This window comes from Leptonotus elevatus, chromosome 7 (genome assembly GCF_054856555.1).
Source record: "Leptonotus elevatus isolate MCC_2025b chromosome 7, RoL_Lele_1.0, whole genome shotgun sequence".
Lineage (NCBI taxonomy): Eukaryota > Metazoa > Chordata > Actinopteri > Syngnathiformes > Syngnathidae > Leptonotus > Leptonotus elevatus.
The window spans coordinates 13,214,830-13,231,595 of NC_141245.1; the positions used below are offsets into that span (position 1 = coordinate 13,214,830).

At 38.1% G+C, this 16,766-nt stretch overlaps 1 protein-coding gene across 1 annotated transcript in view; it reads right to left on the reverse strand.

Annotated features, from left to right (window-relative positions):
• Positions 1-1,129: 1,129 nt before the first annotated feature.
• pcp4b (Purkinje cell protein 4b) overlaps positions 1,130-16,766 on the reverse strand; it is a 49,205-nt gene continuing 33,568 nt past the window's right edge. The window contains exons 2-3 of the mRNA XM_086081575.1: positions 12,417-12,468; positions 1,130-1,705 (exon numbers count right to left, since the gene is read on the reverse strand). Coding sequence (XP_085937701.1) covers positions 1,575-1,705; positions 12,417-12,468 — 183 coding nt within the window. The 3' untranslated portion in view covers positions 1,130-1,574. The remainder of the gene's footprint in view (positions 1,706-12,416; positions 12,469-16,766) is intronic.

Consider the following 16,766-nt stretch of genomic DNA (forward strand, 5'->3'; position numbering starts at 1 on the left):
CTGTTTCCGTTTTGCAGCAATTAGCATTAGAATATAGCTACGTTTCATCATTATTCACAAATCTATTAAGAAATGTGAGTAAATTAGCTTTTTTTCCCAACATGGCCCTGGTTGATCTCTTTTGCTCTGCTGCCACCTGCTGGCCGTTTGTGTAATAAATACAATTTATTCAATCGTTATTTGCAGTTGAGAGGCTGTATTTAAAAAAAAACCCATCTAAAACGTATAAATACGTCTTTGGGACACTTAAACCATTTAAAATAGAACATATTTATAAGTTTTTGGGAGCAAATGAGTTAACAGATTGTTGCTACTTTCAAGCAGGATAAGTATTCTAACTGTAATTTGTCGTGTGGGAATATGAATCTGTTTTACTCAAAGTAACGTCTAATTTCTTTACCTCTTTTCGTATTCCTTCAAAATAATACTTCCACCCTACAGGAAGTTAGAAATTAAGGGGGCGGGTCACTTTGGGTGGAGAGAGAGAGAGAAGGACGCGCGGTAAGAAGCCATCTTGTGACCTCAGAGAACTTTTTGTTTTTTGGCCATACTAAAATTAAGTAATTGCTCCTCCACTACACTAGGTGGCAGCGTCACTCTCATTGTCAGAGAGTGTACAAAGTGTAACTTCTCTGCACAGGTGTACTTACAAGAATTTTGTAAACAAATCATACTATTTATAGACCTGGTGGAAAGTTGGGGAGGGGGGGGGGGGTATTTTCTTCTTCCTGGTGGGCGTAACAAAAACAAACTGAGAAGCGTATTGAGAAGCGACAGCTTGTCATTTTTTTCCCACCGAGAACAAAAGTGTAAGGTTTTGTTTTATTCAACATGATTGCTTGTCTGTGAGTTAAATTTAAGGATTAGGCACACACACACACACAAAGATTAGCATCTAATTTCCATAAATTGTTTTAAAGGGGAGGCACCAGCCAAGGACGAACCAAGAGCACTTTGGTATTAGAAAAAAAAGGTGTACCTGGAGGAGTTTATAGTCTCCTTGTAAAGAAGCCAGTTTTGCTTGATACAGCATGTTTAAAAACACTGTTATGCCACTGACAGTGGTTGGGAATGAAACCTGCACCTTCGTTCTATTAGAATTTTAGTACATACAATACAAAAGCTGGGCAATTGTTCCACAAACGGTCTTTATTCATTCAATGTGTACATGCGGGTATAGTGAAATCATCTGCTAGAATGGGATGCAGGCTAATTTGACTAAAAAAACATCGTGACTCTATAACACACCTTTTGCTCCATCAACAAACACAATATTGATTCATTTGGGAACTATTAAGGTTGGGACGAGAACAAAAACATATCCCATCACACTACGTCATGAGCTAAGAGACAAATACAACAAGAACAATTTTTTTTTCATGTTTTCTTCCAAATACAGCAGTTGATTAATAACAAATATGAGCGTAATAATAGAATGTTTTTTTTTCTTTCACAGACATATGTTTCACAGGCTATTGCATTCCTTCACTTTCCCCCAAACCCCATTACAACCAGTGGAGTTCAAACAGGTAGGACTCATGCAAATGTCACCGTGTGCTCACAGTGGCCGCCAACTAGGACTTCTCGTCACGCTTCTTCTTCTGGAACTTCCTGAATTGCGACTGGATGGCTACGGCCGCCTTCTCAGTCTCTGGGTTTTCCATGTCGATGTCAAAGTCTTCCGGGACGTCCGTCTTGGAAGCCTCTGGAGGGGAAAGGGAAGGAGAAATGTGACACAACAGCATGGCTACGATCACCAACATGTTAGCTTGTTTTATAAAGACTGCCACTGTTGTCATGCCCCCATAAAGTGATCAAGGAGAGACGCAACCGCCGGTGTACTTTCAATCGCTTTGCTGAGCAAACTGTAACACAACAAACACATAATACGAACAGGAACACATACTAAGGCCAGTTAGCTAGTTTACATCCAGCTGCTAACCTGAGCTCACAATAGCCAACACTCCTGTCTCATTCGCTGACTCCCACATCACTCACCAGGCCAGGCCCCACCTTTTGAAGCCACACACTTTCAATGTTACAGATATTATAGAATGCGCGGTGAGAAAGGTGACCGCAAGAGGATAGAAATAATACCTGAACCTCAGATGCACATTTTGATGTTTAACCCATTAAGCCCTAAAGCTTATTTTGAATATCACATATTAATTTCCATCACGAATGATGCATTATCTCATTATTATGCTTTACACTAAACCAAGAAGCATCACTTCCATGTTCAATGAATGCAATCAATTTGCTCTGTGGAATATTTGTGTATATGTACAGTAAAATGAATTTCAAATATAAATGACAATTATTAGAAACAGCAACCACAGCAATTACACAAATGTATATACAGTTACAATCACAATATTGTTAAATTAATATGTCACTGACAGTGTCAATCAAAACAGAGCCTGACCATGCTATGCTAATATAACTACTAGGATCAATGTAAGGTAAAAACGTTTTTTTTTTAAAGAGAGAGAGAGAGAGAAGCTACAATATGAAAAAAAGAGAAAAGCTACAATATAAAAAAAAAAAAAAGTATGCTTTGTTGTATTCTATGTTTGGGCTACTTTAAGTTTTATGGACTGTTAGCATAATATACGAATTGTGAATACATATGGGAAAGGCAGAAAGCATCTGAATGAGTTATGAATCATTTAACAGTGCTGTCATGCAGCACAGCCTTCAACTCATTCCACGTTAATGTATGTAATCATTAATTTCTTATTAAAGATTTCGTGAAGTGTGACAAAAATGTTGACAAAAAAATATTTTTAATGAACTACAGTATATGAGGTTGCGTACTGTATATGAGCTCCCTTCCTTTCATTAATATAAACATACACCATAGCTAAAAAATAAAATAAAAATAAAAATAAACTCACAACAACAAACCACACAAACCTACTTTGTGGCTTTGCTTAGAAAACAATTAAATAGCACACACAAAAAAAAGGTCCATCACCCGTTCATTACCATGGCAGTTGTTTCTCAGGTCAAAGGACACATGATGAAAAATATTTAATCAACTGAAAAATCTGACCAAGACATCTGTGGTCCACACACATTCGGTATCGGGCCGATACCAGTCCTTATTTCAAGATACCATAAATGTATATATATATTTTTTCAGGTACTAGAAATTAGAAGAATAGACAATTGCCATTCATTTCATGCCATTTTAAGGAAAATTGTTATATTAAGATATATACAGTAAGCAGGTGCTCGTACTGTTATCGGTCACACAAAAATAGTGGTGTTAAATGTCTTTAATATATACAAACTGATGATGCCAAACTTTGTGTCCACATTTACTCACAAAAATTGACTAATAAAACGAAACACAAAATGTATTTGGCATCCTCACATCTGAATGTGAATAAGGACTGTAATCCACAATTGCTTCAGCACCAATTAAATGTCATCAATTCCCATTATTGCGCAAGCAGAGCGCATATGTCAGTGTAACTGGGGTCTCTTTAAAGGTCACGGCACACTAACATTTACGCTGTGAATGCCACTGAGGTTTTAACATCTGTCAGTTTGTAGCTCCACCAAGCAGAACCAGGGAGAAATGAGCCTCCATCTACAATATTTGTCCCACAATGATCATGCTGCATGTGTTTTATAAAAATCCTGGCTGACTAATTAAGGAGCAGCAAACAGCGGAAAACACCGAAGTCCATAGAGGGCGAACCTGCTTGCGCATCAACAATGTAGCTAATCCTCCACGATCCCTCATGGCTGCTCCTGATTCTTTCTTTCTTGCTGCTCAAAGGGTGACTCACTAATTAATCACTGTGTCAGGACAAGATTCGAATGCTACATTAATTGCTATTGAATTTTCCACTGTTCCAATGATGGCTGTTTGGAGCCCCAGAAGGAAGCACTGACTATTGAGCCGTGCTCTTCACTGTGACAACACCACACGTACTGTACTTGCGCGTACTTCTCATTTAGAATGCAAACTGGAAATGACCTGCACCTTCAAGTAAAACAAAAACAAAACAAACAAAAATCCCTTTCGTGACAATGACAAAATTTCCATAAGAAATCATGCAAAGAGACATCATTTTTTATTATTATTAAATGTTTTCAATCAGATTTTAACATTACTATCTCTACAAGTATAAAGTTCCAGCTCCCAGTCAGCTGTAGAAAAGATTTTCAAATTCTGCTACTGGTCTATAAATCACTGAATGGTTTGGGCCCTGAATACATAAAAAAAATTCTGATTGAATATAGACCCAATACGGCTCTGAGAACTGCACTTAGTGGAGCCAAGAGTTCGAAGTAAACAAGGTGAAGCAGCATTTAGCTGTTATGCTGCACACAAATTGAATAGCATGCCAACAGAACTGAAGTGTAATGACGAGTGCAAATGATTTTAAAAACTTTGCTTTCTTCCCATAACTTTCATTTAGGTCTTCTAATCATTATTTAAATGTTGTTGTTTTTCCGTTTGGAAATTTTAGAAGGCCTCTGAATGGCGTTAACTGTTATTTTTGTAAGGTGTTTTTTGTTGTCTTGTGTATAAAATATGTGCTATATAAATAAAGCTGCCTTGCTTTTCCAAAGTAAATATTCACATTTCCTGTAATTTTCATGGTTTTACTGATAATATGCAGCCATTCATCCCCAAATCAAAATGTCCTGTCTTTTTTTCCGGAATTATTGTTTCTTCAGAAAAATACATGATCAGGATTTGTCTTTTGGCACAAACATTTATTGTGGCGAAAGTCAGCACTGATAGTCCCATTTGCCATTTTTCATTGTTTTCCAGATTTACCTGAAACCTGAAGATGTGCCCAATAACTCCAAACTCCACCTCTTTTCATATATCAGCCAATCACAGTGGCCATTCGCCTCCCTGCTCTCACACGCAGGTGTTTGTCTACTTTTAAAGGGTTAGGATCACATTTGATTTGCAAATTTGTTAGATTTTTGAGGCATGTTTTTCATGACATTTTGGATAGAATTAGAATTTCCGTGGCATCGGATGTTCCTCTGTGCTTCGACTTTCCTGTGCATCGTGTTGACGAAGGCCTGAGGTAAGTTCTCACTCAGTGACAATGATAAATCGCTCTCACTCTGAGGATGTGCGATTCTCCCCCAACTCAGACGATCAGCCTATTACCTCTGGCAGCACCATCAGTGTCCCTGTCTTCACCTAATGAACGTGTAAAATCGGCTGTCAGAGGGCCATTTGGATCCATCTCCACTTTTCTATAAATGGGGATGTACAGTATGTATGTATAGTGTCGTTTAACCGCCTGAATGCATGCGCCGGGAGATGCACGGCTTTAAGGATTTACTTCAGACATGATTCCCGTGCATGGCGCCAATTTTTCTACCGAGTTGGGCAGATGGAACGGGTTCACAAAGTGACATGATAAGGCCGCGCTCGCTTGGCTGTCTTTCAGGATGTCTTTTAAAAGTGTCTCTGGAGAGGCGTGAAATGTGGGACTTCTTATTGATTTCACCGCTTTAAAAGCAGTTGAGCCATGAGAGGAAGAACGGGTGGGGGTTGGTGGGGGGCGGGCATAAAAGAAAGACTTACAGACCTTGACACAAGTGAGGCAGATTTGGAAAGTCAAAACTCATCTTCAAGTCATATAATGCAAGGTTTGAGACAGTGAGAGGACATTTTTATGTGATTTATTTTTAGTTCCTGTAATGTTGCATCAAGTGCAATGTTAAAGATGACCATTTATACACAGTATATTTACAGGACCGTACCAGGCCATCGAGTGTACTTTACAGGGGAACCTCTTTCCAGAGATGTTGGTCTTTTTTGTGCGTGTTTGGAAACTATTCTTCCCATATAATTTTTTTTTTAAATATAGTTCTACCTTGACTTATCAACGAAATTTGTTTTATGGCCACAGTTGTAATTCAAATCACTTTTTTTTTCCAAATCTTCTTTCCCAAATGAAGGGAAAAGACAAAACACTGAGAATTTTTTAAACAAGAAAAACAGCTCTCTACAGTATTGTACTGTGTAAAAACATACAATAATGACATAATGCACCTTCTGGTGTTTATACATTAGCCACCAGGGGGCAATATAACACATAAAGACATGTTGATGAATGCGAAGAATACAACGCTGCAGTAATATTAGCCATTTAGAATATTAGCCAGTGAGTACTATAGTAATAGTAATTATCTGTCTGTATGTGTTGTGCTGTACTAATAAAGTTTGATTTAATTTGCACAATTGTGTTTTGGACTGGACTGGTTTGAACACCAAAATTTCGACACATACACACGTCAGTGTAGTTTCATAGCTAAAGCAACTGATGGTTTATTCTAAAAAAAATGCAAAATAAAAATAAATAACATGCATACAGAAGGATGCAAGAGTTGACCTCCAAGAAAATAGTAGAATTTCTGGGTATTCCCACACATTAAAAAAAGGCATTGCATGCACAGATGCGTTTGTATATGGAATGCAGGCAGCCCATTTTTGTGTTTCAAGTCAACATGAGCAAACACCGACGCCCTCCAAAATCCTTGAAGTGCCAGTGTGTGTGTGAGAGACCTGCATCGATCAATACGCACATACACACGAAGAAGCGTATTGATTCCTACTGGGGGCTCGGTTGCTCACATCGTGTCAACCTTTACTTTGCTTTCGGGTGGATGCACATGTGTAACCTATGGACTAAATGTGGTGTGTTCAAAGACTCAAAAGCGACTGATGCGAAACGATCTTAAGAGTCCCTCCGAAGTTGTGAAGATGTGATGCATTCAGCACAGCAACAACTGAGTACAGTAAAGCTCATTAAAAAAGGATGCAGGAATTGGGTCATTATCACTGAGAGCCCCACTGCGATCTATTTATAAAAAGAATAACTTTGATCTCTAAAGGTGAGCTAAGTTGAATCAATCCTGGGCCTTTTCAAAAGTGTGGAGGAGGAGGAGCACTTACTCAAGTAGATTTTTGCTGAGACTGTAAAGCAAAAATTAATGACAAGAAAAACTTCTCGTCTTCCATCTCCTGCATGAATTAACAGGGATCATACTATTATCATATGCTGTGGTATCAGTGGTGGCAAGTACAAACGCTCACTGTACTTAAATAGATTTTTAAGATATCTGTACTGAAGTGTTTAGTTTTCTTTTTTTCTGCATTCCTTCCCTACAGTTGAAGACTACGACGGCGTACTAGGGCCACGTATAAATATATAATTTTTTTGTGCCACTTTTTTGTTAAAATTGCAATGTGACAACTTACCCTTGATACAACTAGCCTCGATCTCCCCTAATCTTAAAAAAACATATTTGCGCCACCCGGAAGATGCCGGAACCAATATTTCGTGTTTCCGCGTGGACATTCATTGCTGACGAACGGCAAAGCAGAGCTAATGGAGACTTAAACACGGAAATGTGACGCGCCTGATGGCGAGCCGATCTGTTCGATGGATGCCCAATGCTGGAGGTAACAACAACACAAGTTTACATATCTACCGTTTTGTTAGCATAAAAGTTGAGCCAATGCAAGCTAGGTCTTAAAAAAATATATTTTTGTGCAAGTTTTTCCATTGTGTCAAGTTATCAACATTTGTTGTGTATATAATTGGCAAGGCAAAAAAATAATAATGTTTACTTTTCACTTTCGTACTAGATTACATTTAAGTCTACTTTTATATTTTGAATCAGCATCTTTTTTACGTTTTATAAAAGTATCTTTATTTCAACTTTAAAGAACACAGATTACAGTAAACCCTTACAGTATTGTCTCTGTTAGTGTCGTGTGTCAGTCGGACAGTTGAGTGTGAACTGTAGGTCAGGGAACATATGGTGGACTGTAAATGCACTAAAACCCACAACATCTGGACAGTGCTTGAGATCACCAAAGTCACAGAAAACAACTAAAGTCTTTTGTGTACATAAAGTAGAATAATCAAAGCATTGGCTTTGCACGTTTTGCATTGTTTTCTTTGGCTTATTTGTTGCAGTCATTTTTCCAAATCTAAAAAGGGAGTGTTAAGAGAAGACTGGTCTGATCTTTCACCCCTTCACTCAAAGCAGTATCATTTTCCAGTGTCTTCTGTGTCAGTGACCAATCATAGTAATATATTTTTGTACTTGTAATAAAATTAATAATCATTTGTTGTAACAATCAATGACCAACAGGAGGAATAAAAAAATTGTTTTTAATGATGGTGGCAATACTGAACCATTTTTTGTGTTTTCATGATTTCCTTAAGGGCTTTCTTTTAAAATAACTTTACACTATTCGTAATATGAGCCACGATTGTAATTGCGTGTAGACGGGGGCATTTGTATGTGACATTAAATGTTTGGGGTAAGTAGTTCAGTTAATAAAATAATTATTTGGCAAAGCCCATTCCTGCCAGTATTTCTATGTGTTTTATTTTAAGAAGCCAATGCACCATTGGTTTAAATGCAAGCTAATTGTCAGGTGCTTAGCAGTATGTAAGAGGCCTTCACACCGTTAACAATGATGGAATGTTAAATGCATAGTTACAGTTTATTACGTTATATTTGGAATGCGAGATAACATTTAGTATTTTTATGCAATTCTATGAGTACACTTGATTACTATTGTTGAAGTAAGATGCAAAGAATATCTCGCACATCCTCAGACGATACAAGCACTTGGATTTAAATAGAGCGTCTTGAGGAAGCGATGATGCAGCAAAGTGATAGAGGTTCAATTCCACTGCAACCACTGGATCAATATTCACTTTTGCAAAGTAATCTTCTCCGTCCTGGTGATTCCCAGTACTTCCGTAATGAGGCAAACAGCCTTGCTGTGTAACGGCGGGTCACGCGCTGTGATTGTCTCCTCTCACTTGAATGCTTCCTGTTAAAATAAATATGAATACATTTATATGTTCTACTGTCCTTGAGCCTGCAAGAGGTGATATGGGGTCGAGTTTGAGTGAAAACCACATTGTTAATACTTTTCTCCTCACTTCCCACAAGCATCTCTTTATTAAAAAACAGGACCAGGCATTCGGATGAAGTGGTCTTTCCAGACGTTAAATGAACTGTCAAGGTCAGACAACAAGAGTCGCATGTATACTGGATACTAAATAGTATACATTTCCTTTTCTTTTCTTAACCCTATAAAGCCTGAACCATGAAATATATAAGAGAAAATTCAGATTATTTTCAAATAGAGTAGTTATTGGTCCTTTTGAAAAAGTTTTTTAAATATTTTTAATAACTTTTGATTTGTGTCATATTTGATACATCCGGTCACAATGCTTTAAATGTATCATTTATAACTGTCAAAAATGTAATAATAAACAGACATATCAAACATATTTCCAAAAATCAGAAAAATTATTTCCCACTATTAATAAGTCTCTCCTTTCTCAATTGGGGCGATCTTGCAAGGTCGCTGGAAAAGCCATCAGCTGCATGATACTGCCCTCTAATGGATTATCCGTGCAATGCATGTGTGCATGCATATACGTCAGGGTTTTAATGGGGAAAAATATTATACTCATGAAATAGAGGGCTTAAAATGTCTTGTATTTAATATAATACGGTTGGTATTATAGGTTTAAAGTTTTCAAAAATCCAAGTTTCTGTTTGAAATTGGAAAGCATTCTATGGTCGTTTTTTTTGCTTTTCTGCCTCACAGCTCTGAGGTTCTGAGTTTGAATCTTCTAATGATGTTTTAAACACACGCCAAATAGCACTGCCTTACAGATTGTTTTGCCCTCTTTGCATGAAATGATTATCTGTCTTATTGTCATGGAACAGCAGCACATTCCAAATCACTGCTGTAATTAACAGCACGCTAAATTACAAACGATATTACCAGTCCATGTCTTAGTTTGCTTTGCTTCTGCTTTGTTTTGACAGAGAGATTAACAGTAAACATGATTGGTGAAGTCATTTATTTATTTTTGCTCCCCAAGGCTTGAGCAAATAGAGTAAATCTTTGTCTAATGGTGCACATTCCAATCAGAGGATTTAAAGCTTGAGGGCCATCTCATCATTGTGTCGTGGCGTTTGCGTTATTTTACCCGACTGAGTCACAGCATTATAGCTCAGAGTGATTTATGACAAAACCTTAAAACCCGGCAACGTAAACTAACAAAGGTTACTTCAGAGTAAAATTGACTTTTGTTATGCGGCAGCAGCAGAATACGGGCTGAAAGGTCCCACAGATGCAAAATGTATTTTGCTGAACAATGTGTCATTTGAAATAACGAACAGCGCTCGCAGTAGCCTGCTGACGGATGGCCCAGCTCTCCCCCAACTTCAGGGGACAACATATTACCAGCGAGTGACAGATGGGCTCTTTTTCAAATGTGTGTATTGTGTGTCGCTGACATGTCGACAATGATGTGACACTCTGCTGTGGTCGGTTTGTAATCAGATCTGATGGCAAGCCCGCAGGTCCCGCAGTGTGTGTGTGTGTGTGTGTGTGTGTGTGTGCGTGCGTGCGTGCGTGCGTGCGTGCGTGATGACAGCTGTCCTTCAGCCTGTGTTACTGTCAATCATTGGACGTGTGCCTTTAAAAGCTCATCATGAATACATGAGCCATCATGTTCTATAAACTCTGCTGGACTTATCCTTCTTCCCACTCTATCCGCTCGCTTCATTCAATCATTGCCTGACGTTCCTCTTCCTGCAATCTTCCAGTTATTGCTTTGATTTTGAAAAATGCTGTTAGATATGGGCTCTTTATTGTTAATATCCCGATTTTCGAAATGGAACTTTTAGCATTTTTCACTAATGAAGCGTTTCGGACTTGGGAAAATCGATTTGAACTAGTCGCTAGAGGGACGCCAATCTGCCCGCAAGCAAGATAGAACACCCCAAGATTGCTCAGGGATGTGCCCTGTCACTCTGACATGAGGCCAGCTGCACTCGTGCACAAGGATTATACGAGCTGGAACAAATTCTGGTTCAACTTCTCTGCTACTGTGACTCGTATTGAGACCCTCCTTTACCTATATGTGAACATATTTATTTTAACTATATAAAAATACATACTGGGATTGAATGCCTAGATTCTTAAAATACATAAAAATGTGTCACTGGGATTGTCTCGACACATTTGCAAATATAACACCATATAAGACCAATGGCACGGACTAGTTTTAAACTGAAAGTGACTGTTTTGTAATCAAGAGCAGAGCGCTATTGGGAGTTCGGTTGTTTCTGACTTGGGTGCACTTGCTATGAGCTAAATGATCGGTCAATGCCAAAAGCGACCATAAAGGCCTTGCAATTAACTAGTAATCAGTCACCTTAAGTCAGCTGTGATAGGCTCCTTCTCCCCTATGACCATGAACGAGTGGGGCAGTAAAGAAAATGGATGGATGATGCGAACCATAAGACATTCATTTAGCTGTTCACAAGAAATGGTTGTATTTTTTATTTCATTTAACTCATTAGATAATCTTTTAATTGATATATAGTAGAGCAGATGATTCAGATTATTAGTCAAATAAATAGTTTTTGATTTTTGTATGCATTTTTTTTTAAATTATTTGTATTTATTAATGTTTTCTTTCGAACATGTTATTATAACAGATTCTAACACAACATACTGCATACTAAATTGCAACATCCGAAAAGAAAAAAAAAGCTAACGGGATGAAGCACGTCAGCTTAGTTCATGAGTTCATTGATTACAAATAAATAAATTATAATAAAATATAGTTTTAATGGCAGAATTTTTTTTTTGTTTTATTAAGGCAAACAATTTTACATATTCATTTTGACAGATTGTATTTATTTTTGATCTGGTAGATTCGTGTTTTTTGTTGTTTTAACTTTTTAATGTAAAATGTGATCCTGTATTTTATACATGTTCACGACATGATATGTTTGCATGATATATGTATAAGTATTTTAACCATGTGACACACTTTGTGAGCCTTTTCTATCAAAAGTGCGAAATAAATTTTATATAAAACTTTTCTTCTTGTTGTTTTTACCTCATCTACAAATGACCTGGCCCCTCTGGGGGGAAAACATTGCCCATCCCTGCCTTAGCTAATTAAAAACAAACTAAAATCTGCCACCATCTTCAAAGAGCATTCCCGCACAACTTGCTTCAACCACCACAACACTTCTCACTTCTGCATACCCACCAATAACGCACAATATCTTCTCTTTTCCTCGCCGTTGAATCCAAATGCAACAAAAATTCCTGCTTAAGTGAATCACCATCTTTAACTGTTTTGTTCAACTTTTCAAACTGTCAGGGCGGAATCAAGGTTGTGGAGAGTGTTTCAATAACCCGTTTAACCTCTTGTCGCCTGCATTACCTTATACGTAAAGTAACAACATCTAAAGTGTGCCTAGCGATGTTGCCCACGTGCATTTTATTATTAGATGCTGGTAAGAGATTTGTTGTGTGTGACTTGCTATTTGACCTCATGAATGGGAATGCAGCTTACCTTGTCCTCCGGAGGTTTTGTTGTTGCCAGCAGCAGGCCCAGATCCTTGCCTCTGCGGAGAACAAGCAATCATTTGGTTAGCATTAGTGGTTTGACCTCAACAAGTATACAATAGCTGTAATAAAGCACATTCAAACATCATTGTTAGTTGGCATATTTCCTTTAGTCGGAAAATAAAACCTGAAGATTGAGATGTTTTACAGTCAAGTTATGTTATGCAATTCTGCAGTATTACATTCAAGTTTAGCCATATTGCTAGAAATTGAATTGTATTGAAGTTATGCAAAAAATGGCAACTTTAATTTAGAGCCTAATTTTGCACTCAATGTCCATCTCTTGAAAACATTCTCAACACCAATAGGTTGTGCTATTTGCTTTGCAGGCCAAGCACTCCATAGTACACTATATATACCTGATTGCATCACATTCTGCCCTGTTTGCTTCTCCTCCGCATCTGCTACTTGTTAAATAATTCAGCATCAGTTATCCATCTCTCACAAGTGATGTCCCTGAGCATGTGTTTGCAAATGCTGTGATAGTCCATCTGTCTTCCCGAACACAACTCATAAACAAATTTACCCTGCAAGCCACACATTTTTCAACCAAATTACAATCGTCATGTAAAATTCACTACAACTCAACCAACAATACAGCTGATGGCGTTGGCTGCCAACGAATGAATGATCGGTCAAGTCGAAGAAAGCTTTCACGCAATCAAATTAAAGTTTCTCTCTACTTATCACCAACGTGGACAATTTTATAGCAGTCTGGCCGGCTTGGTTGTCAGTCTGGGTGGGATCAGCAATGAGAGCAGGATCAATACTGTCCCCACCCTTAAAACTTGCTCATAATTGGCACTGGGAAATTGATGGCTAAAAACTCTTCAATTAGAGCGAAAAGAAAACAGGAAAGGAGGCAAAGAGCAGCGGGAAGAACGAACAGTGGATATTCCAATTCTTTAGTCAAACACATCTGTTTGTGACAAAAAAAAAGATTTTTCCAGACCTTCAAATGCCTTTCAGCCAGAAAGAAATATTCCAAAGTGTAGAAGTATCAGTTTAAGATATCTTTGCCACATAAGAAGTACACACATGGACATGAACCATCATTGAGGAAGGGAGTTTCCAATTGCCCACTTCACAGTCATGATCTGTGATCGCATCAATCCATCCATCCATTTCCTTATAAATTAACTTCTACTTACGCAATATCAAAGACTGCGCCTCTCGCTGGACGAATTTAATGAGAGGAGCCGCTTGCATTGGTTGTGAAGCTAGTTGACTGTGTTCACACCCACAACGGCGCTAACCAGCCATTTCAAACTGCTGCATCTGCACAGTTAATAAAGGTTTTATGAAAGGGGACAGTTTGACTTCCATCTTACTGTTATTTGAAAAAATGTGGTAAACTGCATGCAAAGTCGGTAACATTACGTCTATAGTAGTTATGAGTTTTTATTTATTATTTTATTTATTATTTTTTATTTTTTTTTGTTTGTTTTTATTTTTTTTGTTATTTTTTATTTTTTTTTCTTAAGAGCTCAGTATTGTTCATTCGGTAATTTTACCGATTTGACATGTCATCATCATTGCTCTTTTTATTTTTATTTTTTTTTCATTTTGTATGTGGGTGAGTATGTGCATGTGCGTGTGTGTGCATGTGTGCATGCGTGTGAGTGTGTACTCATTAGTTCACCTAAAACCTATTAAAAATCCCATACCGTTCCCCTCAACCGAATACTTCAGAATCCAGCTCGAGTCGTGAGGTTGTCAGGAGACCCGAGGAAGGATCAAAGAAAAGAAAGGAAAGCGAAATCCAGCACCGACCAGACATTACCCACTACCCACCGGATTACCAACCAGAATCTTTCACCAACCCCAGAAACATCTAAATTCCAACAAATTAGGGAGACCTCAAGAGACCAAAGGAGAGACTGAGGAAAGGAAGGAAGTAGTTATGAGTTTGATGTCTAAGATATGTATTAAGATCTGCTGAATACACTTCTTCTAAATAAAAACATAGAATTGTTTATTTGACTATATTGCCGAGATTCCAAACTCAGAACACACTTGGGGGGGATGTTTAAGGCAACCAAATAAAGACGGGGAATGATTCAATTTCAGCTCAATGTATGTGCTCTCACCCTTGGCTGTCACTGCAACCGCGTCGTTGTGATCCCCCATTCGCTCTAACGTTTCCTATTTGTTCATGTCAAGGCTTTAATAGCAGAGGAATCGAGAAGGCATCATAGTATTTGTCCTCTTTTCTCAGCTTGTCTCCCGACATTATTAATTCAACACTTTCAATGCATTTCAAACAGCTTGAGCTGCACTTTGATGCTCGGGGGGTAAGGGGGGGATGAGCTTGGAAGCTTCCTCTTTTTTGTGAGGATTAGATTTTTGTCTTGCTTCTTTTTTTTTTTAACCTGTCAACCATCATTCTTACCAGCTTACTATTTATGAGAGTAAATGAAAGGTGACTTTAATTAGTGTTTTTGTCAATCAGGTCATGATAACTGTATAACTGATATTATTAGTCTCCCCTTGATGCTTGAGCTACGTTTTCGGGAGCTCAATCCCAATGGAAGGGTCCCCCTGGAAGGCCAGGAGGAACGGTACAGCCCGAAGAGACAATGTGGGCTCGCCATCTGCGGAGGAGCCAAGGGGGGTGGGTGCATGGTGACCTGGCAAGAGCCTGATTCTTCAGGTCGAGAAGTACCTTTTCGATAGCTGGGCTCACCTCGACACACAGGTTGTGCTCTTTTCCCAGACCTCTTGACTAATTCAAGGTAATTTGATCCAATTTCAGAAGTGTGTATCAAACCGGCAGCACTTCACATTAATCAATGCCCAAGTAGCTTACAGTTAGGGCTGGGTTTAAAATATCGATATATCGATATCTAATCGATATTGCCTTTCATAGCCCAATATCGATTCATAAAACCCTGTATCGATAAATTTAATACGGCTTTTTCCGGTAAAATTAATGTGCCCTAGGCGAGCACGTACTTGTTCAAAATCTTGTGGTAGTGTTGTTCAAATGTGCCCTTCTGTTAATCAGAGTACCCCAAAAGGAGCCCAGTGCTTACAAAGAAAGGAAATAGCTCAAGCATGAGTTGCTGATTGCTAATTTCACTTTAAAAAATGGGCTGCGTTTTAATGCAAGCGGATCACCGCATCGCGGATCTCGCTCTCGAAAAATACACATATGCAAACACACGCAGTTTAGACAGAAGCACTATGGAAAAGCTTTTCTTTTTGCAGTTTTTGAAATGGCTTACTTTAAGTGAAATTCTGCGTCACATTGGAGCCAAAAGTAGACTCCTGATCGTTTACTGTGCATCTTGCTGCTCTAAATAGGAAATAAGTTATACTACACAATAACTTACACAAGACTACGGACTACTTCTTCTACTTCCATTTGATGGTTGTCAAATACTTTTGGTTCATTAGCGCCCCCTTCTTTAGCATAGATACCTATGGCTTTGAAGAAGGCCACTGGCGGCAATGCATGACTTCTTCTTCTTCTTTCTTATTGCGGTTGGCAGGTGCTTTTGGTGCATTACCGCCACCTTATTCAACGGAGTGCATGCATGTGGCAGTAATTAAACTGTACATTCAATGAAAGAAAAAGCAAAAGACTGAACACAAATACCCCCCAAAAGAAGTAAGGTAAGAAATTGGACATAATTATGCACTATTAGTGTGTCTCTTATGTCAATTTGTTTTATTTATTTATTAACCACTAGAACCTTAGCATATAAACCGTCACAGGAATATGAATGTCCACGTTGTGGGGCAGGTGACATTGAATTTGAGTGTCCCCATTTTTGTGGCTGCTGGCGGCTTATTGTGTATTGTGGGCAATTCAAACCTTGACTCGGGACATTAAGAGTCAGTGCAGAGAATTCTCAAAATATACATCAATAATCATGCACAAAGATGTACATTAGAAAATGCACCAACAGCCGTCACTTACTTTAGGCGTAAAAAGCAGGATTGAAGAGGATTTGACATTCATTAACTCTTGCAAAAACTAGGGTGAGTTGAAACACTGTACTTCCTGTTTTCAATTGTCTACTTTAGTCAAATTTACGAAGTCAAACTAAATAATGTGCCACCATCTAGTGGTTGGCAGTGAAATTACACACAAAATAAACAGGATGCACAACAAAATAGTTGTGAATGTTACAAAAATAAATACATAAATAAACACTTCTTGAGTAAAATTCTAAAAATTAATCATGGATACTCCTCAAGCAACTCGGTAAACGTTACTTATTTTCTAACAAAATGTGTAAGCATTTGTTTCGTATGTATATCAACTGATTTTAAACTGGATGTGTTATCC